Raw genomic sequence first — 24,184 nt, forward strand, 5'->3', positions numbered from 1 at the left:
AGTGTGATTTGTATTCATTGTTGTTTATCTGCTCTGAGCCTATGTAAGCAGGGAGAGCGGAATAGAAGAATCAAATCAAATCTTCCAGGTACTAGCCAAGGTCAGACGTACTTCAGTTGTCAAAACGTTGCTGTGGCAGGCATGGGAGTTCAGTTGTACAAGACGTGTGTATGTTCCATGTTTGCACCGCTCACTGGATCCTAAGCCATGCTCACATGCCACCATTGCACCTGCTGCCACCTTCTGTTTTGGACTCTGACCTAGACCGCATGTGTATCCCCATCTCTCTTGCCCAGAGGAGCTGAGCATAAGCAAGGCGCTACTGCACAGTCTTTCAGAAAATTACTACGTCTGGCACAGCTCCCCTCCCACCACGGGACAGAGTATTAGCTGGGCTGTGATTTAAAGGTCTCAAGCACAAAGCAACACCCTCCCAAAGTTCAGCCAGAAAACCACACATTCTTAAAATAGATGCTTTATTATAAAATATATAGGATCTCAAGGCTCACACTTTGAATCTCATGTATACAGAAAAACAGATGCATTTCGCAGAAACCATTTCCATTGATCCATTCATAAATATGGATAAGAAAGAAGGGCTCGCCTATCTAAACTTTGCCCCATTCTTAAAAAGCAGACGTACAGTAGATGAAACCCATCAGGCTCAGCATTCAGTGGTGCTGCCATTCATTTTTAGAACCTGCAAATCTGTCCTGTGTGCAGCAGGAGCTCTCACTGGAGGAAACAACCTTTACTAGCAGAATAAATCCATAGCACTCCATCCCAAGAGTTTTCTTTCCCTGCACAATAGTGGCAAAATATATTTCGACAAATTGATGGGTATTTTTGAATTCCAGTGACATGGGGGAGCTGGCATCCCTTAGAAGGAATTTTCCGTGGAGTAATCCAGGACACCTTGAAGGTCATAGTTCATAGCCATTTCTGTTTGGCAAGCTGTGTCTTGGCGATTCTCCTTTCTTTGGCTGAAGCACAGGGAAGAAACAGGCCTAGGGAGGAGAGAGAAGACCAAAAGGAGTTCTGCAGAGTCACAAAATATTAAAGAGTCCAGTAGTACCAGTACCAGTAGTACCTTTAAGACTAACCAACTTTATTGTAGCATAAGCTTTTGAGAACCACAGCTCTCTTCGTCTCTCTTGCAACTACAGACTAACATGGCTAACTCCTCTGGGTCTGTAGAGCCACACACTGCTATGTACCTTGTTCTTCCATAAGTCAGCCAACCTAGCGACTATGCCAGGCTCCTGCCCCTCACCCTAAGCTATTAAGAAACCATGAAAGCAGATCCTGTGGATCCAATTCTGCTAGCAGAGGCACTTTGCGGTACATGAGGCTACAAGCGAAAAGTGTTCTACTTGTGAAAGGGATTCTCCTCTGTCTCTCTCTCTCTCTCTCTTACCATAAGCAAGCCACCCCCAAGCCAAGAATAAATTGATCAGCTAATCAAGGGTAAAAATATGAGAGAGCCTCTAAGAATCTTGAACAATGCCCTAAAAAAGCAGATTCCCAGGGGTGGTGCAGAATAGAGTGATAACCCCACTGGTTCCTAAGTGTCATCTATTGCTGTAAGGGCAGGCTGCTCGTGCCATTTGATGCCGGACTCTTGTGCCTTTGACAGTGGTGTTCAGAGCATAGAAGCTCCCTTCTTTTCTTTACAGATCTCAGAGTTGCAGTCATTCAGAAGGAACAATCCCCCTTTCTCCTTCCAGTAGCTGACTTTGGAAAACTGCAGCTAAAGAGACTACAAGCTCAACTGAGCTCTTTGTAGAGAGTTCCAGGGGTGCTCAGATTAGAAGTGAGTGACCACAGGGAAGAGCCAGGTTCAAACTCCACCAACAGTCTGTTGTGAAGCTCCCTGAGCAGGCCTGGTCACCACCTCTCAGCCTAATCCACCTTGCAAGGTTGTTCTGAGGAAGAAACTGGGTGGGGAAGCTAGGGTTGCCAACCTCCAGGTGGGGTCTGAAGGTCTCCCAGAATGACAACTGATTGTCCAGACAACAGAGATCAATTCTCCTGGAGAAATGGCTGCCCTGGACTCTATGGCATGAGCTGCTGTAGCACAGTGGTTAAGCACTCTACTGGTTCAAGTCCCACCATGAGCCATGAGATCAGTAGGTGGCCTTGGGTAAGCCGCTCCTCTCAGCCCCAGCTCCCCAGCTGTATTATGGGGATAATAACAACACTAACTTGTTCATGGCTCTGGGTGGGGCACTAATCTGTCTAGAAGAGCGGTATATAAATGCAGTTGTTATTATTAATTATTGTTATTATCATTATTATTATTACCTGCTGAGTTCCATCTCCTCCCCTAACTCCACCTTCCCTAGGCCGCCCCCCCCCCCCAAATCTCTAGGCATTTCCCAGTCCAGAGCCTGCAGCCCTAGATGCAGAGAAGTTAGCCGTGTTAGTCTGTGGTAGCAAAATCAAAAAGAGTCCAGTAGCACCTTTAAGACTAACCAATTTTATTTTAGCATAAGCTTTCGAGAATCAAGTTCTCTTCGTCAGATGCCTGATACAGAGACTGTATCAGGCATCTGACGAAGAGAACTTGATTCTCGAAAGCTTATGCTAAAATAAAATTGGTTAGTCTTAAAGGTGCTACTGGACTCTTTTTGATTTTGCAGCCCTAGAGGAAGCCGTCCATGCCACCCTGAGTCCCTTGGAGAAGGGTCAACCCTATCCTTCCTCTGCAGTGAGCTGTATCCGTGCCCCCAACATGCAGGCAGCCTCTTCAAACACGAAATGGCACAATGTGGGAGGTAACGGCTGCAGCCCCAGAAGCCTCATGCAGCCCCTCAGGATTGCCTGAACTGAAACCCATCAAGGGAACCCCCAAGAACGCCACGTCTTCAGCCTGTTCGAAAAGGGTCCTCTCACACCTAGTCCCAGGAGGAGGAGAAATCCACCTGAGAAGTATTGCTCGGCACAAATGCCCCCGCCGGCCATGCCCAAAGACACCAGGGAGATCTACAGCCCTTGGCTTACCCATCTGTCGGGAGGCGCGGCTTTTGCCTGTGCGATTCTGCCCTGGCAGGGGTGCTCAGATTAGGACTGAGTGGCCACAGCTGGTTTCTGAAGAGCGCCATTGGGGTGTGGCTTGGAGTGATAATGACCTTGGGATACGGAGTAGAGATGGGCTTGGATCTCCTCCTCAGTCTGTGGAAGTGGTCGTGTTCTTTCAAAAGCAAGGCAAAAAAGAGAAGGTAAAAGGCGAAGGAACCAGAATGAGCCCAGATGCAACCAAGAACCTAAAGCACAGCCGTGCTGGATCAGACCAGAGGTCCAACAGATGTTTCAAAGAATCCCACAAGCAGGGTCTCTTCTACTGTTGGCCCCCTGGCATCTGTTTGCCGGTGGTATACTGCCTTTAAACCTGGAGGCTCTATTTTATAGCATAATAATAATAACATTTGATTTATTTACGGCCCTTCAGGACAACTTAGCGCCCACTCAGAGCGGTTTACGAAGTGTGTTCTTATCCTCACGACAATCACCCTGTGATGCAGGTGGGCCTGAGAGAGCTCTGAGAGAGGTGTGACTGGGCCAAGGTCATCCAGCTGGCTTCAAGTGGGGGAGTGGGGAATCAAACCCGGTTCTCCAGATTAGAGTCCTGCCGCTCTTGACCACTACGCCAAACTGGCTCTCAGTCCAGAGCTTGCAGCCCTAGGGGCACCAGCATCTTTCTTTATGAGTTTACTTACTCTCCTTCCAAAGCCCGCTAAAGCCTGCGGCCATCACCATAACCTTGAGGTAGATAAACTCATGAATTATGTGTGGTTTGAAGAAGTACGATGTCATCTGAATCAATTGTCCCTAAAGTTATAAAGTTAAGAGGGAGGAAAACATCTCCCACAACTCAGAGGACTAGAACCATGACAGTATCAACCTTCCTTTCTTCTAAACCAAAAAAGCCCTCCAAGGGAAAGCTGTTCCTCCTTGGCCATTTGTGCTTTGTATCAACACTATCCATGCCACAAAGTGGAAAGCCACGTGCTGGACCCATCACAGAGAAAGGGACAGGGAAGAGAGGAAGCGTCGCAATGCATTCAGGGATACAGAATGTTGTTCCTCTGTAGGGAAAAAACATGACTCAGAGCGGGACCACAAGTGACGCCTGACACAGGTTGGACACTAGTCAGCTTCCCTCAAGTTTTGATGGGAAATGTAGGCATCCTGGCCTTGCAGCTTGGGTCTCCGACTGCTGTCCAATGGACTTTTCAACTGTCACTTGTCCAAGATTCCGCCAAGCGGCCTACATTTCCCATCAAAACTTGAGGGAAGCTGGCAAGTGTCCAACCTGTGTCAGGTGTCACTTGTGGTCCCGCTCTGAGGTAGAGATGGCTACTAGAACTCAGAAGAACAAAAGAATGGGCATTTGACTAAAACACAGACAGCCAGATCAGAAAATAAAAGGGGGAAAGTTATGTAATTCTGCTGTTCTGTACTGTAGAAACAAACAGAACCAGTTTGATGTAGTAGTTAAGAACAACGGAACTCTAATCTAGAGACCCGGGTTTGATTCCCCACTCCTCCACTTGCAGCCAGTTGCATGACCTTGGATCAGTCACAGCTCTCTCAGAGCTCTCTCAGCCCCACCCACCTTATAGGGTGACTGTTGTGAGTGGGTGTTAAGTTGTCCTGAAGGGCGGTATATAAATTGAATGCTGTTGTTGTTATTGTTATTATTATTATAATAAACAAAGGATTTGCAGATTTTTTTGCACTCCACCTTTCTCTCCAATGGGGGCCCAAAGTGGCTACGTTGTTCTCTCCTCCATTTTATCCTCACAACTCTGTGAGAGAGTGAAACTGGCCCAAGGGTCACCCAGCAAGCCTCCAGGGCAGAGTGGGGATTTGAACCCGGGTCTCCTTGATCTTATCTGACATTCTAACCACTACTCCACACACCCCTTGATCACTAGCCCCAAAGGCAACCATTAGAAATGCCTTCCGCACATGAATGCTGTGTTTTGAAAGGGTTGCCATTTTTCAGTTTCTACAGCAACCCAATATGTGCTGTTCCTGGAATTCCCATCAGTACTCCTGTGTGAGACTTCACTCCCCCTTCAAGCAGGCATAAGAGGGACCCCCAAATTACAGACCCCTCAGACTGCTCACTCAGCTTCCCACAGACATGGGAAGGACCATGATTTGATGGCAATCCCGAAGATCCACTTCTTCCCTTGAATCAACATACCTCTGGCAGCAACCGGGGCAGAAAACCTCCGCTTGGGGTCTTGGACTTCCAGCCTCGGCAACGAACACAAGAACTCTTGCTTCAAGAGGACGGCCTTCTCTTCCTCAAACTGCTTCTTCTGTTCAAGGGAAACGTTTTTCCAAAATCCCACTGAGCTATTCAGAAACTACTAAGATAACCTTCTTCTCCATGGCCTTGTTCTTTCCAAAGGGGTATATTTGTCTGGTCTACACCACTTTATACTCCAATGCTACTACTAGAAAAACAAGTTAAGGCAGCCACAAAAAATGCTTTCTACAACCTCATTTTAGCCTGGAAGATGGTTTCTTACCTCGACATGGCTGACCTGGCCACCTGGATCCATGCTATGGTAACATTAAGACTAGACTACTATAATGTGCTATACAGAGGTTTCCCATCTAAGTTAACTAGAAGACTCCAATTGCTGCAAAACACTGTGGCACAACTATTATCAGGAGCGAGCAGGAGCATGAACATCACTCCCATTCTGCAGTCACTCCACTGCTTATGTTCTGTTTCAGCATTTCTTCAACTCTGTATTGGATTCTTACTAATGCTATGTTTTTGTAAAGTTGTGTTTATTTACCCTACAGTATTGTTTATGAAATTGCCCTTGATACTGACTGTACTACTCTCACACTGTGTAGTACAGTGAGAGCCTTGCATCTCAGTACGAAAGGTGGACCATAAATGACATAAATGAAAATAAATAAATAATAAATTCCCACCACAGTGAGAAGAAATTACAGCAAGGGTTCCCAACGTGGTGCCCGTGGGCGCTTATGGTGCCCACTGACACCTTTCCCAGTACCTGCCAAGTGCTTCTGGAAAGCAAGCAGGACTAGGTGGGGCTTTTGAACAGCAGGGCTTCTGATTGGCTGTGCAGATTAAAAGGAGTTCTGTTAAACAGAGCTTCTGTCCAAAATGTTTAAGAGTTACATTTAAAGCCAAGACCCCTGACAGTTTGTGGCTGGCTCTGCCTCCTGCGGCAGCCATTTTGTGACGGTGCCTTCCACCTTGTGTCAGAATTCCAAAGGCTTAAGAAGATGCTTCTTAAAGACAGCTCCACTATGAGGTAAGAGGTGGTAGAGGCAAAATAAGTTCTTGACCATGGTGCAAGCTTTCATCGGCATGGGTAGGACAGAAGCCCCTGAAGACGACACCTCAGCACTTTGGCTGCCGCTCAGCCCCGTAGCCAAGGACAAAGTCTCAGGAGATGCTGTCAAAGCCACCTACCTCCCACCCCAGCCGAATGGCCGCCTCTGTGAAGTTCTTCCGCTCCTCCTCAAATGCCAGCCGCTGCTCCTCAAAGGCTTCTCGCGCTTCCTGCAACTGCTGCTGTTCTTCCAAGAAGTAGGAGCCCTTCAGGTGAGCCGGAAGCTCTGTGTTGATGGAAGCAGCCAGTTGCTCCTGGAAGCAGAAGCCCTGTCACTTGGGATGGTGGTAGAAATGAGGCAATCACACTGCCTATTACTTACCTGCATGCCCAGGGCCCAGGTATGGGCCTTCTGCTACAAACTTGTATTGGTTTAATACCACATTGACTGTCAAACCATCCTTGGAGTGGTTGGTCTGCAGTAGAAGTGCAAGATTTGAGTCTGGTAGTACTTTAAAGACCAGCAAGATTTCCAGGGTATAGGCTTTTGAGAGTCAAAGCCTTGTATCTGATGAAGGGAGGTTTGACTCTTGAAAGCTTATACCCTAAAAATCTTATACCCTGGAACTCTTGTTTGCCTTAAAAGGTACTACTGGACTCTAATCTTGCTCGCCTTTTGGGAAGGGTGCTATGAATTCTATTAAAGGCCCCCCATTTCAACCTTCCGCCCCCTCCAAATGATACCTGTCGGACCAAAGCAGATGCAATGCTTGGAACAATCTGCAAATAGATTTCTCCAGTATTTTAAGAAGTCACTGTTTTGGGACATGGCTTTCCAGAGGGAAATATGGCAGCGGGGTGACGGTGGGGGCCAAACAGTGGAAACCAGCAGCCCAACAGCTCCAGTTTGGAGACGGGGCAGAGCCCAGCTGCCAGCTGCCTCTGAAGCTACATCAGAGATTCCACACACGTCCTCTAATTTGGGCCCTTGGCAGTAAGAAGGGAAGTGCTGCAGAGACACGCCCTTAAGCAGTTCAGCCGCTAGAGGGAACTCCTGCTGAACCCAAGTCAATAAAGTGAAATGAAAGCAAGCTTCTCTGATTTTTACGGAGGAAAATTGGTATGCCTGAGAACCGCCCACCCCCCGCCCGTCCCCCTCCACCACCCATATAAATTCTCCAACACCACAGATTCAAGTTTCTTCCCAGTCTGCTACCTCCTGCTTCCAGATGCAGTTAGTCTGTTCACTCAAGGCAGAATCATTGCACTAAAAGAGTTGGGAGGGGGTCCCTCTCCACACAAAACCCCCCCGAGCCGATTCGGGGCATTTTGTGGCCCCAAGCGAGGAACCTGCCAGGCAGGATCACAAGGGGATACCAGTCACTACTAACGATGGCCAGGAGTGAGCTAAGCCCCTAGGGGTGCATGAGCCCCCATGCTGCCTGGGGACACCTTGACCATGAGCACAATAGGGTGGAAAGGACGTTAAAGGGCAACTAAGCAATTAAGGAGCAACACCCACGTTCCAAAATCATTTGATGGGGTTTGTATTTGAATGGAGTGATTGCAGAAGCCGAATGATAATTGCCAGTGAATGACAATGCCAGGCGTGATTGAATAGGGTGGGGTATGCAGAGGGGTAATGGGTGTGAAGGAATCAGCATTGGTAATGAGACAAGAAGTCCAGGTTTCGATTCAATCCAGGTGGATGCATTATCCTGAGCTTTACTATCAGTTGCAATTCAGCAGTGTCTCTAATCTCCCTTTGAAATTCCTCGGCAGGAGAACTGCTACTTTTAGATCAGCAACTGAATGTCCTGGAAGGTTGAAATGTTCCCCCCCATTGGTTTTTGAATGTTTTGGTTCCTGATGTCAGGCCTATATCCATTAATTCTTTGTCGAAGGGACTCTACATTGGACAAACTGGCAAGTCCCTAAAAATAGCGGTTCCACCTGGACTGAATCGAGCCTGCCTTTGTCATTCACTGGCTATTATCATTTGGCTTCTGTAATCACTCCACTCTCCAAGATATAAGGACAGAGGGACTCACATTCTAGCTGTATCTGAAGAAGTGAGCTGTGGCTCACAAAAGCTCATACCCTACCACTAATCTGGTAGTCTTAGAGGTGCTACTGTTCTCTTGCTCTTTTCCATCTTAAAGTTTGCAAGCAATGCCTGGGGATGTCTTGGAAGTTCAAGAAGATGAAGCACTGAGTGGCTGGGGGGGGCGGGGGGGCAGGGGGGAGAACAACTTCTCACTCCTCCTCATGGTGAGTGGCGTGGAACAAACAGGTCTCAGCACAAACATAGGGTTACAAAGGGCCATGCCTCTGATTTTGTGCAGAGGAGCTAGCCGTGTTAGTCTGTAGTAGCAAAATCAAAAAGAGTCCAGTAGCACCTTTAAGACTAACCAACTTTATTGTAGCATAAGCTTTCGAGAACCACAGCTCTCTTAGTCAGATGCATGGAGGGCAAGAAGAAACTGGTCAGATATATAGGTGGAGAGGGGAGGGCGGAGTAGATGCAAACAGTAGCTTCTGATATGGAGACCAGTTTGCTTCTGTTAAGGAAGTCAGTTACTTCTCATAATGATATAACCATTCATAGTCTCTATTCAATCCCAGTTTGACTGAGTCAAATTTACATATGAATTCCAATTCAGCAGCAACGGTTTCCTTTACCTGGAAACACCGCTGCTGCAGGGCAATCAGTGCTTTGCTGTGCTCAATCTCCTCCTTCAGCTTCATTATCTCCTTGTCATGGTCGGTGACGCTGATGACAGGGTCTTGTTCATCCCCTTCAGATGTATGGGAACTGGAGGCCCTCATAGCTGGAAAGGGGTATGTAGAAGAGTTTAGTTGCGTTGGCCCCAAAGATGTCCCCAGATACACATCTGGGGACATCCCATTCAACGCGCAATCCAGCGGAAGCGCTTCTTTGGAACAAGGCCCACCGCGGTGTGGTAACGAGTTCTGGGTTAGTCATCAGATCTACCTCCATTCACCATCTCCAAGATGGAAATAGCACCAACCTACCTCATGGGGTTGTTGTAAGGATTGTAAAAAATGCTGGCATATGGGGACTGGAACAGTTTTAAAACACAGTTATAATAAAAGTGCATATGTCAACAGCCATATGGGCATCAGGAGGTTGACGGTATTCTTACATATAACAGTAATTTCACTGGATGTGGTTAAACCACAACCGTGGCTTTGCTTCATAGTATTACTGGTCAGTCAGAGGGGTTCAAACAACAATGCTGATCTAAGGAGGTGCCTTTGTTTTCAATGAAGCCAGCGTTGTGCAGTGGTTAGAGCACTGGATTCAGTCCCGAGAATCTTCAGGTTCGAATCCCCTCTCTGCCAAAGATGCTTGCTGCGTGACCTTGGCTCAGCTACTCTCTCAGCCTAACCTACCTCTTAAGTTTGTTGTGATGATAAAAGGAGAACAATGTCAGCTGTTTTGGATCCCAAATGGGGAGAAACGCAGAGTATAAATGACATAAAGAAATACACTCTCAACTTGCAGGATGACAAGTCAAGCTGCTTTGGAACTCTGATCTGTCCAGGATAAAAGTCAATGTCCTTAAGTAAACAAATCAAACTTTTGCCATTCAGACATCTCGTCAAAAGTGGAACTCGAGGCACTTGAAGGCTTTTATACTTCAGCCACAAGAGGGCTTCCCTGCATCTTAAGTCTGAGGGCAGCCCACACCGCTGGTTGAGAACACTTGCTTAGAGCTCCTCCTAACTCCAGGCCTGTTACTTACTTATCTAAGGGGTCCGTTTATGAGCTGAGCCAAGAACAAGGAGAACATAAGTAGCAACTTTCTAGGTCAGAGCAAACATTTCATTGCAGATGCCTTACTAGGGAACTTCCTAGAGGCATTCCCTGCTCACCCCCAAAGCCAGTATTCAGAGACATTGGCCGTTTATCTATGATGACCAAAAGCTATCAAAAAGAGGCCCCCGCTGACATTTAAGCCTTTTCAGGCTACCGTGGGGCCATCACAAGCAGCTCTTGTGGTAGCCTATGACAGAAAACAACAAGGAGTCTTGTGGTTCTTTAAAAACTAACATTAATTGTAGCTTTTGTTACAACCCACTTCCAGTCCATGAAATAAATCCTCGTGACAGACTTTGGACCATTTACGAGATCTGTGCTGGTGGCAAGTCCCCCTAAGTTAGCTTAAACCCTGTAACAGGAGAGAAATGCTTTCTCTCTAATGGTAGTACGGAGGCATTAAACCTACTGCTAATTCAGTGATTGCTTGCGGGAAGCAATCTTTTGAAGCCCCTTGATTGAAAAAAATGGCAACTTAGGTCCACAGAAGTCTGTGCTGGACACTGAAATGTTCTCCTGCTGGTTTTCTGGACATGGTTCCTCACCACCAACACATCAGATGTGTGTCCAGTTATTCTTTTGCAAGGGGACCAACCCATTTGTCCTCTGCAGGTCATTGGTGGCACATGACAGCATATAATGGCTGAGATCTGCTGGCAATTTCTGCAGTTTTGTCCACTCAGTGTGATTTTGCCTCTTCTCTCCTGCTGCAGCCAGAAATATCTCCCAGGGCAACCCCAAAAAAGAACAACAAACTGGAATCCCTCAGCAGAATGGAAGAAACTGGTGGAAATTGTCCTCCTTACCCCATTGGCAGAAATCTTTCCTGTGATCCTTGCACATGAATTCCTGACAGACTGACCAAGCTTAGATGCTGTAAGAGTTTGCTGAAGTATGCAAAACAATTTGAACTGATTTACACTGTGCTGTACTTTGCAGAATGTACTTTGCACAATTTGAACTGACTTGCAACATCAGTGCAACATCAGTTGAACAATTTGAACTGATGTTCAAATTGATGTTTGCAGAATGTGCTTTGCAAAATTTGAACTGACTTACACTGTGCTGTACTTTGCAGTTTTGCATAAAAGTGTCAGTCTATACACTTTTGCCTTTTAATTCCACAGGGGAAAAAATTCCCTCTGCATTGGTGTATGTTCATATAAATAAACCTGATCAGGATTGACTTCTAATCCCAATCAAGTGGGTTGTAGCTGACAAAATCTTCTGCTACAATAAGGATTCCAGTCTTTGTACCACAAGTATCCTTTTGGGTCTTGTGGCAGTGAATTCCACATACAAATAACCTAGACACAGTTGTGTCAGTGGGGATGAACTCACAGATGCTAGAGTGGTACCTTGCCTACTGTGGGTCTCCATCCTGTGTCTGAATCTGGACCATTGCTCCTGGAAGATCTCACACGGAAAGTGTTGCTCTGTGCCCTAAAATTTAGAACAGTGGATAAGCACTAGAGATGGACATAAACCGAAATACAAACCAACATTCGTCACGAACCAGGCCAGTTTGTGGTTTGCAAACTGGCAGTTCGTCAGAGCTCATTTCTGACAAACTGCCACGAACTTTAGGCCAGTTCGTTTGGTTAGTTTTTCGGTTCATCACTGCAGACAGCCTGGCACCGATCAATCAGTTTCCTAGGCCATGGGGGGGGGGTTGCTTTCTGCAGACCTTCTGCTGCCCCAGAAGTGATGTTTTCATGAACCAAATGAACTGGTTCACAAACTGGGGCAAGTTCGTGAAAGTTTGTGGTTCATGAAATGTGACGAACCATGAACCTCACAGTTTGGTATTTTCCCAGTTTGTGCCTATCTCTAGGACAGTCGAGCAGAAGTGGAAGATGCTGACTCCTCTAGGCAGCACTCTGCAGCATTCTTACCTGGATAATATCTCCATCAGTGCCCGTCAGGTGCTGCATGTCTTGGCCCACTTGGAGGAGCAACTGCTTCAGCTTGGCATTTTCCTCTGCCAGGCCCTGTTCCCGCTGTTCTTGCCTGGCCAACTGGATACGGTAGAGTTCCTCCTCCTTCCTGGCAAGCAGAAAAACCAACACACTTCTGCCTACAGCTGAAAGACCTTGGGTCATAACAGCCTCACACAGATAGACCATCTTATGACTATTCAGCCACCACTTAAGCATCCCTAGGTAGCTATGCCTGGAAAGTTACAGCTTAGTGGAGGTGCTGGGGCTTAGTGGAAGAGCCTCTGCTTGGCATGCAGAAGGTCACAGGTTCAATTCTCAGCATCTCCAGTTAAAAGGACAAGGCAGCAGGTGAACTGGAAGACCTCTGCCTGAGACCCTGGAAAGACGCTGCCTTGATGGACCAAGGGTCTGATTCAGAATAAGGCAGCTTCTTATGTTACCATGTGGTTCCCCTCGCCCATAGCACAATTGCTCCTGCACTCGTCCTGTTCAGTGCTCAGACATCATCTGCTGCCCCCACTCCCCACCCCAAATCGGCCAAGGCACGCCCAGAGCACTCTGTCCAAGTGCAGAAGAACCAAAATTCAACTTCCAAAGGCTATTCAGGGGGAGGAGGGTGTGTTTTAAAAGAGCCAGAGAGGCTTCTAGATAATGTTCTCGGGGGCCACAGATTTGCACCCAGCAGAACTACACAAAATGAGAAAAACAGACAAATCCACTCAATCTGCTTGATTCAGACTGATCTGCAAATTCAGTTGGTTGATTATTTCTTTTCACATTAAGGCCTTGGGCGCATCCGTCTCTGCAAGGGCCACAGATATACCTCTCAGGGAATCTGTCTTTGCTGTCTTTGCAAGGGCCACTCTATGGATGCTTGGATCCAGCAACAATATTCACAGGTAGCGGAGGGATCTTTAACCTGTGAGGGACTCCTGCTTACGATCAGCTCAGAGAGGCAAGGCCACGGGTTCAGTGTCCACAGTCACCCAAGCAGGAGCATCAGAAGAGAAGACGGCATCGTGCCTGGGGCGTGGGGCAGAGCAGCCCAGACACAGCGAAAGCCCCATGAATGGAAGAGGGACAGGCGAACCAAGCAGTGGCCCGATACAAGCCAGCTCGTTCAATCACTTCTCACCATCCGCCCACCCTGTTTCCCTGGTCATGCTTCCTGAAGCACAGACAGAACCGCATCCACTTACTTGCCAAGAGATTTCCCTGTTTTCCAGGTTGACCTCTTACCATCAGGCCGGGGCAAGGCATTGAGGATCTCAATAGCTAGGGACAACAAAGTAAATGCTTCAGAGAACCAATGTGCCACTCTGCCTCCCCCAACCATGTGGCAGGATTTAAAAACGTGGGAGTTTCAAAGATCAGCATCATTACCCTAGAAAAGGATTTCCTCTCAGGGAATCTACGAAGCCCATTGCTGTTGTGATCGTTCTGACACTCCTACCACAAGAGCACGGGCTACATGTGACCACCTCAGTACACACAATTGCCATTTTGTATGGATATTTACATGATTTCTACTCCATCTTTCCCCTCTATGGGGGCCCAAAGCAGCTTATATTGTTCTCCTCACAACCCTGTGCAGTAGGTTAGGTTGACAATATGTGACAAGCCCCTCAGTGAGCTTCCATGGCAGTTGGAATTGAACCTGGGTCCTTAAATTACTAGTCTGACATTTGAACCATTATACCACACTGGCTGTCTAATAGGGCAACACAAATACATTCCAGCCTTGGTATGCACAATGAGAAAACCTGATTTTTGCAGGATATATGTTTGCATCGAGCAAAGCTGGAATATGTGTGTATTACCTGATTCAGACAAAATGGCAATCAAACATACTGAGACTTCACAAAAAGTACTGTCCAAGTCTGCATAGAATCATAGGGTTGGAAGGGACCTCTAGGGTCATCTAGTCCAACCCCCTGCAAAATGCAGGAAATTCCCAAATACCGCACCCCCCAACACAGTGACTCTTACTCCATGCCCAGAAGATGGCAAAACTCCTTCAGGATCCCTAGCCAAACTGGCCTGGGGAAATTTGCTACCTGACCCTAAGGTTGCGATTGGCCTTACCTTGGGCATGTAAGAAGGGGCCGTGAGAACTAAGCACTCATGTAACCCTCCCTGCGCTCCCTCTCATGATCTGCTTAGCTTCACATAGGAGGAGCACTGGAAATGCAATGCCTGAAAAGGGTTTCACTGAACCTAGAAAAATCAAGAATCTTAGTTGTGTCATGAAAGACAGGTTGAAGTCTTAAGAGAGACTCCAGTGGCTTCCACCCCAAGGATTTGGACATTTCTCGTCATCAGCAGAGAAATCCACTCTCCTTTTCAGGGACTGAACTTTCCTTTTGCAGCTCAAATAAATAAAACTGCATTCAACGTTATCACATCTGAATCCAAATTGCTCTGCAGAAAGATGTTAAAATTCCCACTTCCCATTAACGCCCGTTGCAGGAGGAGAGTTTAAGTGCGCAAGCCCAGACTGTCTTTCTTCCCCGCACACACTTCCTCTCTTGTCCTTCTTCTCCGTCACCAGCTGGCTCATCTTCTCCTTCAGCCGGTTCACCTCTTGCTCCTTCCTCTTCATTTCATGCAGGTGCTGGGCTGCTCGGCTCGACAGGGCATTCAAGAGCTTGGTGATCTACAGGAAGTGCAGATGAACAGGTTTGCAGCAGCCAAGGCCCCATTGCAACTCCATGGCCTGAACAAACTGAGCACCCCAAACTCAGAGCTCTACCGAGAAGCAACCCAGCTGGATCTCGGATCTCACTTTTCCTGGAGTCTACCACATTGTACGTGCAGCTCCTGTTGATTTCTAAGAGACTCAGGCAAGAGCAGCTCCTACAGCTGAGGTGCCCACACTGAGGTCCCATTTGGATTTTCCACCTCCGGCACCGACTCCTCTTTCTTCCTTGGCCCACTCACTTCATCCTTCTCTCCTTTCAGCAAGCTATTCAGCTGCTTGTTCTTGCTCTGCAGTTGCTGCTCCTTATTCTGCACAGCCGTGATTTCCTTCTCGCAAGCTTCTACTTGGTCCTGCTGGTTCAGGGGGCAGGACGAAGAGAGAAGGGAAAAAATGAGAGAGGCAGCCGCTACAGGTGAGCAATAGTGCAGAATCCGCACAAGGATCATGAAGCAGGGTGTTCCGCATGCCTTAGGTCTGCCCAGAACTGCACCAGGGAATGAGGTATGTGTGATGGTGGAGAGTGGACTGATTCTCTAATTTACCAAGAAGGTTCCTGGTGAGCCACAAGAGGCCAGCAAGAGGTGTCAAGTGGCCTCTGAGGTGTAGGCAGCGCTGCTAACCTTGGGGCAAGGTCTTTGTTCCCTCCTAGAGCTTAAAGCACCCTGACCTGAATAGCCCAGGTGAGCATGACCTTGTCAGATCTCAGAAGCTAAGCAGGGTCGGACTTGGTTAGTAATTGGATGGGAGACCTCCAAGGAGGAGGCAGAGGCAAGCAATGGCAAAGGTTGCAGAGGCAAGCAATGGCAAACCACCTCTGTTAGTCTCTTGCCTTGAAAACCCCACCAGGGGTCGCCATAAGTCAACTCTGATTGGAGGGCACTCTCTACTCCAGGGCTTAAAGCAGCCCTAAGGAATGACCAGGAAAATGGGCTAGGAGAGGGAGGAGATAAAACAGCCCCAGGGCTTCCCAACAAGCACTCTCTGCAGCTGCATTACAGGCCAGGGATCTAGTTACGGCCCCTGAGCCCCACACACAGAACAGCCCAAAACTCTCCATTTGCAACATCAGCCTGGGGCACTTGATCAGTGATGCTGCCGCACGGTATTTCATGTAAGAATCTGATTCATCAACTCCCAAGTTGAGCACTAGGAAACAAGCTGCCAAATGTTATTCTATTCGGTTTTATTGTATTTTTGATACTGTTGTGATCCGTTCTGAGCCCGCTTGCAGGGAGAGGGAAATAGAAATTTAAATAAATAAACAAGCCTGTGGGGCCAAGCAAGTGCCCACAGCCCTACACCCTACAGCTCTGCACGCAATAAAGCCCCCTCTGCCCCCCGCAGTTGGATACACCTGGCCTTCTGGCAGTTGTAAGGCTCTCATTCCCACTCAGGGACCTCAGAGAGTGTCGCAGGAAAATCCTAGGCTTCCCTTTCTCCAGAAAGGAAAAAAACCCGAACCCTATTTAAAGCTGCTTTGTGTTCCAGAGATGAAATCATTTTTTAGCATATGGATTGTTTCAAAAACCAAGCGTGCCATTTGAACAGAGACAGCCTAAGGGAGGAGAGGGAGGAGATAAAACAGCCCCAGGGTTTCCCAACAAGCACTCTCTGCAGCTGCATTACAGGCCTATAATCCTCATATCCCTCTCTGGACCTTGGAGGGTTAAGAAGGGTTAAGGTTAAGAAGGAGGCCTGATTCTGCAGCAGATAGCTTGCACTTGGCAAATGAAAGGTTTGTCAATTTTCATTTGCTGTTTCAAATAAACAAGGTTTCATTTATGACCTTGAGAGGCAGCAGTGTTTCCATACACAATCCAGGAGTTCGTTGATCCCATGAAGTATTAAAAGGATTTTTGCACTGTACAAAAGTTGTCCTTGAATGGGAATGCCTTGATACAAGAAGCGCTCTCACACAGATTTGGTGACCCAGTGTGGAAACTGATGGTGGAGGGGGAGGCTCTTACCTTGAGTTTTGCTTGCCGCGTCCGCAAGTAGTCTAGCTCCCCAGCCCGCCGGATCTCCTCTGCCTCCATGTCCCCCAGCTTGGCAGAAACACTTTGGTAGAGATTCAGCAGCCCACAGGTACCGTTCACCAGCGCCTGCAGGCTGAAGCCATGCTCAGCATCTGTCCCGGATCCATCATAGAGGGCAGGCAGCCCCAGGGCCCCTAGTTCCTGTGCAGAGATGGAAACTGGGTAAAGGAAGAGTCAGTGAACCAGTTCATTTGGTTCATGAAAACATCACTTCTGGGGCAGCAGAAGGTCTGCAGAAAGCAAACCCCCCCCCCCCATGGCCTAGGAAACTGATTGATCGGTGCCAGGCTGTCTGTAGTGATGAACCGAAAAACTAACCAAACGAACTGGCCTAAAGTTCGTGGCAGTTTGTCAGAAATGAGCTCTGACGAACTGCCAGTTTGCAAACCACAAACTGGCCTGGTTCGTGACGAATGTTGGTTTGTATTTCGGTTTATGTCCATCTCTAGTGCTTATCCACTGTTCTAAATTTTAGGGCACAGAGCAACACTTTCCGTGTGAGATCTTCCAGGAGCAATGGTCCAGATTCAGACACAGGATGGAGACCCACAGTAGGCAAGGTACTACTCTAGCATCTGTGAGTTCATCCCCACTGACACAACTGTGTCTAGGTTATTTGTATGTGGAATTCACTGCCACAAGACCCAAAAGGATACTTGTGGTACAAAGACTGGAATCCTTATTGTAGCAGAAGATTTTGTCAGCTACAACCCACTTGATTGAGATTAGAAGTCAATCCTGATCAGGTTTATTTATATGAACATACACCAATGCAGAGGGAATTTTTTCCCCTGTGGAATTAAAAGGCAAAAGTGTATAGACTGACACTTTTATGCAAAACTGCAAAGTACAGCACAGTGTAAATCAGTTCAAATTGTGCAAAGCACATTCTGCAAACATCAATTTGAACATCAGTTCAAATTGTTCAACTGATGTTGCACTGATGTTGCAAGTCAGTTCAAATTGTGCAAAGCCCAGTATTCACTGAATGCCACTGGCTCCCCAACAGCCCCTGTCCTCTTGCCTATTAGATAGCCCCCTGCTCTACCTGTTCCTCCATCCAAGCATCTCCACTGACTTTTAGCCAGGGCTTCTTAAAGTGCCTCGTCCCCACCATACCCCAGGAGTGTCCTTCTGCAGACACACTTGGCTAGGACACAGGCAAGTCTCCACTCCAGCTCTTACAGCTGGGTCCTCCTAGCCAGACTGAGTTCGTTCTCAGTTTCACTAAAGCTGTGGATGGTGTTAAAAACGTGATGGCGCCTGCAAGCACAGTTTCACTAGAGAAGCTTAACAGAGTTTGGCCCCGCATGGCAGGGAGGACATATGGAAGGGGCACCATCTGACCAAAGTAATGACTGCGGAAGAATTACACAGTTTTAAAGATGACAATGAAGAGACTGAAATTGTTCAAGATTTTCTATTCCTTGGCTCAATCATCAACCAAAAGGGAGACTGCAGTGAAGAAATCAGAAGAAGATTGAGACTCGGAAGAGCGGCTGTGAGGGAGCTAGAGAAGATCCTTAAAGATAGAGATGTCTCTCAGGGGACCAAGAACAAGATAATCCAAACGATGGTATTCCCCATTACTATGTATGGATGTGAAAGATGGGACAGTGAAGAAAACTGACAGGAAGAAAATTGATTCATTTGAAATGTGGTGCTGGAGGAGAGTTTTGCGGATACCATGGATGGCCCAAAAAACAAATATCAAATCAAGCCTGAATTCTCCCTGGAAGCTAAAATGACAAAACTGAGGCTATCGTACTTTGGTCGCATCATGAGAAGACAAGATTCTCTGGAAAAGTCAATAATGCTAGGAAAAGTGGAAGGCAGCAGGAAAAGAGGAAGACCTAAAACGAGATGGTTTGACTCAATCAAAGAAGCCAGTTTGGAGGATCTGAGCAAGTCTGTTAATGTTAGGACATTTTGGAGGTCTTTCATTCATAGCGTTGCCATAGGTCAGAGGCAACATGGCGGCACATAACACACACACCCCTCAGCAGGAAAAGCCCCCCACCCCGTCTTGCTCAAGCCTCGTGTGTACCTTGTGGAGGTAGGCAATGCACTGGTCCAGGTTGTCACTCCAGTAGAAGATGCCATTCATGTCACCAAGCCCAGCTGGTAGCTCCAAAGAGTCCTTGAGCAGAGACGGCCCCCTCCAGATGGCAGGAGACTGGCCGTGGTCAGAAACATAATCGGCAAGGAAGCTGGCCGGAACCTCTGCAAGGAAGGAAGGAAGGAGGCGTAGGATACCAGAAGGTCCAACCATGAGAAGAGGTGCAAAGTGTCAAATGGGTTGAAGCAAAAGGAGATGCCAGCCATGCTGGACTTTGGCAAAGCAAGGAAAAGAAAAGGTCCTGAGGGGCACTGAAAGCCCATTTCGACAAACAGCACCTCGTTTTTTGACTTCTCTGGCATGCAACTGGGACAACAAAGCCTAGCTATGAAGCAGCCATAAACCCAGCCCCTTTCAGTGACTGCAGCTGCAAACCATAGTAACGGTGGAGACAGATCCAAGATGGCTGGCTTATGTACCCTGGCCCCTTAAGACAAAGCGGTCTGCAGGGAGAGGGCCAGCACCTCAGACCACTCAACACCTCCTTTCCAGGAGAAAAGAGGCAGATGCAAACGGGGCTAGAAACTCTGGCGAACATTTCAGGCCAAGCTGCTTCGCCCAGTGGCTATTCTCCCGTCACCTGCAAATGGCTCAGCTCCTGGGGTAGCTGGGATAGTCCAGGAATTCATTCCTCTGCTGACCAGGGATGCGTGCACTCAAGTCTGAAAGCAAGGAAAGAAACTTAATACTCGCTTGTTCTTCAGAGATTCAACAGGATCCCCAAATCAGCAAGGAAACAAACCAGCTGTCAGATAGGCTTTCAGCATATCTGCCACGCATCATGCCTCATATGTATTTTGCGTCAGTGCCTCTGAGTACGTGCAGAGTAGAACCAGAGTTGTGTAGTCTTGCTGCTAATTGCTTATCTTCCAGGCAAGGTGTTTTGGTTACGAGTTCCAGCATAAGCCTGAGAAAGTGACCTTGGATTTACTACAGAGACTGAACTAAGCTCCTCTCTCTCCCTCCTTTATTCCCAGACGATGTGCGCCAAAACTCCTAATTGCCTCTCCTTCCTGCTGGGGGATGGGGAGGAGACACTGACCTATAATTGATCTCGCTCTACTGCCTTTAGGCATTCCAGTCAATCCCCTTGTTACAGCATCTTGATACTGGTATTTACTCTAATGCAGTGAAGTGTTTGGGAGAAGCACCTGGCAAGACCTGACACCACCCCCAGCCCCGTCCTGACACCCAAAACCCCTTTGACTCATTTTCAACTCAAGCACTAATTACTCCAGTTCAGCACTAGAAGTACCCCTTTTTAAAATCTATAACCAACTCTGCATTGACTTGCCAGATAGAGAGTCAGTGCAGTGTAGTGCACACAGATCTGGGACAGCCAGGTTCGACCCCCCGTTTGCTACGGAAACTGAATGGGTGACCTTGGGCCAGTCACACTCTTTCAGCCTAACCTACCTCACAGGGTTGTTGATAAAACAGAGGTGAGTCGAACAAGGTAAACTGCTTTCAGGCCCCTTTGGGGGAGAAAGGTGGGGTATAAATAAATGAGATAATCTGACTAGCACAAAGCTAAGAATATTGTTCTTTGCTGACATTTTGTAGATTTCTAAAACCTTTGTACATTGGTGAAGAGTAGAATGAAAAATGAACCTTTGGATGCACACATCTGAGCATAACAGGATTTTTAAGGATCAATGAATTCTTTGATAGGCTGTTCTCTCATGCCACTCTCTGCCACACCACACAACTCATTACTGGCTTAGAAAATGAGTCCCACTCCCTTCGGGATCCAAATCCTAACACATCTGCACCCAAATTGGCTTTCCGTTCAACACCAAACGTTGCCAGAGTTGCCAGCTTTTGATTTAAGAACTTCTACTCTCTCCTTTTCAGGCCAGCAGGGGAGAGACCCATTAAAGGCATATCTCCAAGTGTCTACTACTCTTCTGCCACTGCTCATAACAGTTGTATGTTAAGCCATGAAGATACTAGCTGGTGTGGCTGTCAAGCCTAAAGAAGTCTCTCAAAGCCTTACAAACCGCAGCTTTACAAACTGGAAGCTGCTCAGGGAAGGGGTTTGTATTCCCCTTCCCTCACTGCTCAGTGAAGTGCCCGGGTGTGAGGACTGAAGCCCCTTCTACACTGGGGACATAACTCCTCACTATCCCAGAAGTCAAGCCGAAAGGCATGGAATCGGATAGTCTGGGCCCTTTCGTGATGAGTGCTGGTGCTTTCGTCACCGATGACGGCATCGGTGATGTCACAGTGCCAGCCCTTCCTTCTTTCTTTCCTTCGCATGCATTGCTGGAATGCTGGATCAATCTATTTCCTGGATTTCTCCTTCTCAACCCACTGGTGCATCGATCCTACACTGGATTAAAAAAAAATTAAAAATGAGTGGAAAGGAAAATGGAGAGAAAAGAGGGGAGGGGGGAATGGAAAGGAGGAGGAAGGAGGAGCTGGATAGACAACAGCGGCCAATCACAGTGAAATGGGCTGGGTGGGAGGCAGAAGAGGGTGGAACACTAAAAGGTGTGCACTGGGAAACAGCTGACTGGAAAACGGAGTTTTAAAACAAGGCAGGATATAAGTATAAGTACTCCCAGGAAATCCGTGGAAAAGACATATAGTTGCCGGAGTGACTACTCATGGTGGCAAATCTGGTGCAGATGGTCACGAAAATCTTTGGCAGATTTAGGCAAATACCTTTTCAAAACAGGCTATGCCCATGCAAATTAGGAGTTCTTGATTCATTATCTAATATTATTTTAGAGTGTCCTCTCCTTGCCTTACAACGTAAACCATTCTTGACGGAATATCTGCAGCACAGAGCTCTTACCGAAGGAAAAACCTTAATTTATCTTTTGGAAGATGTTAATCCTCAAATTACTACACGTGTCACAAAATTTTTAGCAGACGCTTACAAAATTAAGTCCAAGCACACCACTGTATCTTAACTGCTGGACACCTATTCATTCCTGTCATTGACCATTATTCTATTTGACTCTTTTATGCTCTTGTTTTTATCATTTATCAGATTTTTGTGTCTATTTCTGATTGTAGATCATCACTGCTTTTATGCCAATAATGGTATTGATTGACTGACTGATTGATTGATTGAACTAGGAATTTGATTATGAGCCAGTCTGGTGTAGTGGTTAATAGCAGCAGGACTCTAATTTAGAGGACTGGGTTTAATTCCTCTCTCCTCCATTTGAAGCCAGCTGGGTGATCTTGGGTCAGTCACGGCTCTCTCAGAGCTCTCTCAGCCCCACCCACTTCACAGAGTGTTTTGTTTCGAGGATAATAATAACACAATTTGTAAACCGCTCTGAGTGGGCATTAAGTTATCCTGAAGGGTGGTATAGAAATCAAATGCTGTTATTGTTGTTATTGGTTATTACTGTAGTTGTTATTAAGTATTCTTCCTATCTACTAATACATGTCCCTGGTTGGAGTATCTACCTTCATTTCTGAATATTTCAGGCAAGTTCAATTTTATTGTTATTACAGAAGCAGTGAGATTGTTTCAGGGAAATACGGCTCTGGTACAGGATTTTAATAAGTACTCAGATTTTTAAAACTCACACAGTTTCATTTATTAAGGGAAATCCTATGTGCATATAGAGCAGCAGAAGAGCAAGATTTGAATGCAGTAGCACCGTAAAGCTCTCCTCAAAGAGAGGTCACGAAAAAAGCTGCAGTATGGGAACTGAACTGGCAAAACTGACCCATGCGGAAAGGGATTGAGTCTGAGTAGGAAGAAACATGCCAAGGATTTATTCTCCTCACCAGTCTTCATGGTTCCCTTAACTTGTCAATAATAGCATCTGAAAATATTTGTTATAATAGCTACCCAACTGGGTAGGAGTTCACCTGGTGAAACTTTCCTCATTGTTATAACTGCATCAGGGAGGAGAAAACCCTTTTGCTGCTGGATTTCTCCTTGCAAGGCATTACTTTCTCATGAAGGCAAACCCTTCTTATTCCCAGTCTAGAAACCCATGATGAGAGTTTCAGGTAGGTAGCCATGTTGCTGTGCAGTAGCATAGGATTTGAGTCCACTGAGACCAAACAAGATTTCCAGGGAATGAGCTTTCTCAAAGCTCCCTTTTTCAGATACATTAAGAAGTGGAAGCATGTAAGGTTTTTTCCAGCCAGAAGGTGGGAGGGTTATTTAAAGTAAGGGGTAGAAGGTATAATAATACTGTAATGAGCTTGATAGAGTCGGGGTGTGAAAAGCAGAAAATCAGCATCTCTGGTGAGAGAAGGGCCCTGACCTGGATAGCCCTGGTGAGCCTGATCTCATCAGATCTCAGAAGCCAAGCAGGAGCCAATGAAGACCAGGGTTGCAGAAGCAGGCAATGACAAACCACCTTGCTATGAAAACCCCACCAGGGGCCGCCATAGGTCAGCTATGATTTGAGGTCACTCTCCACCACGGTGAGAGAAGAACCAAATATTTATTTATGGCTCTCTTGTTTGTTGGTGGACTTCGAGGTCCCCGTGCAGGTCTTCTGGCCACTACTGGGTTTCTACGGCAGGAGTAAGGCTTTGTGTTCCTGGGAAAGTAATGCCTCACAAGGAGAAATCCAGCAGCAAAAGATCTTTCCCCTCCTGTGAGGCAGTTGTTTGTAAGGCTGCAAAACCTCAGGAGATGCAGCTCCAAAGAGCTCCAGGAAGGCAGGGCAGGGGGCCGGCAGCAGCACTCCACTTAAAGCAGGCGACAGCCAAGCCCCTTCCTTTAGCCACCCTCTAGGGCAGGCTTCTTTCTCCAGCGTGCATTTTAAAAGCCCTCCCCATTTACGTTATTGATAGTTCGCCTTTATTACTGAGGCTCACGGCGGATTACACATACCTCTAATTCAATAAGGAAAAAAGCAGAGGAAAGCCGAGAAGGACAACGCGGTTTCAATCCTGCTCTTGGAGGAGGCCGGGAGAACCAGTCGGAATCCTGCCCCTCCGGTTCAACCGCGCTGGGAACCCGACTCGCAGCCTCATCCACACGTTCTAAAACTCTCCACCCCGCGCCCTGGAGCGCACAGCCCTAAACGCGTTTTTAAAGTTCCCTCGTCGCTCGCCATTGGACATTGCTGCTCTCGGGGCATGTCGGGATTTGTAGTTTCCTGCTGATTGCAGTTCCACGCTTACGAGCTATTGTCTATTTACAACCCCACCACCACACACACACACACACACACGCATACACCCGTTGCTGTGTGAACAGGGCACAGCTTGAAGCAAGCGTGTG

General features: G+C 47.2%; 1 protein-coding gene across 1 annotated transcript; it reads right to left on the minus strand.

Annotated features, from left to right (window-relative positions):
- Nucleotides 1–480: 480 nt before the first annotated feature.
- Nucleotides 481–23,813, minus strand: LOC129346332 (afadin- and alpha-actinin-binding protein-like). The gene is made up of 14 exons (XM_055003680.1): nucleotides 23,792–23,813; nucleotides 19,553–19,634; nucleotides 18,901–19,076; nucleotides 16,785–16,994; nucleotides 15,057–15,167; nucleotides 14,637–14,772; nucleotides 13,316–13,391; nucleotides 12,072–12,222; nucleotides 11,535–11,619; nucleotides 9,015–9,163; nucleotides 6,473–6,646; nucleotides 5,216–5,333; nucleotides 3,004–3,193; nucleotides 481–1,007 (listed from the first exon to the last, which is right to left on the minus strand). Exons 2-14 carry the CDS (start codon nucleotides 19,599–19,601, stop codon nucleotides 881–883), a joined length of 1,752 nt encoding a protein of 583 aa, XP_054859655.1. The 5' UTR covers nucleotides 19,602–19,634; nucleotides 23,792–23,813; the 3' UTR covers nucleotides 481–880.
- Between the last annotated feature and the right edge of the window lie 371 nt (nucleotides 23,814–24,184).

This window comes from Eublepharis macularius, chromosome 19, assembly GCF_028583425.1.
Source record: "Eublepharis macularius isolate TG4126 chromosome 19, MPM_Emac_v1.0, whole genome shotgun sequence".
NCBI lineage: Eukaryota > Metazoa > Chordata > Lepidosauria > Squamata > Eublepharidae > Eublepharis > Eublepharis macularius.

Coding starts and splice junctions, on each gene's coding strand:
- LOC129346332 (XM_055003680.1), bottom strand. CDS start 19,601: ATGAATTCCTGGACTATCCCAGCTACCCCAGGAGCTGAGCCATTTGCA. Junction 19,077..19,552: donor AGGAGCTGAGCCATTTGCAG/GTGACGGGAGAA, acceptor CCTTCCTTGCAG/AGGTTCCGGCCAGCTTCCTT. Junction 13,392..14,636: donor GAAGAAGGACAAGAGAGGAA/GTGTGTGCGGGG, acceptor TGTTGTCCCTAG/CTATTGAGATCCTCAATGCC.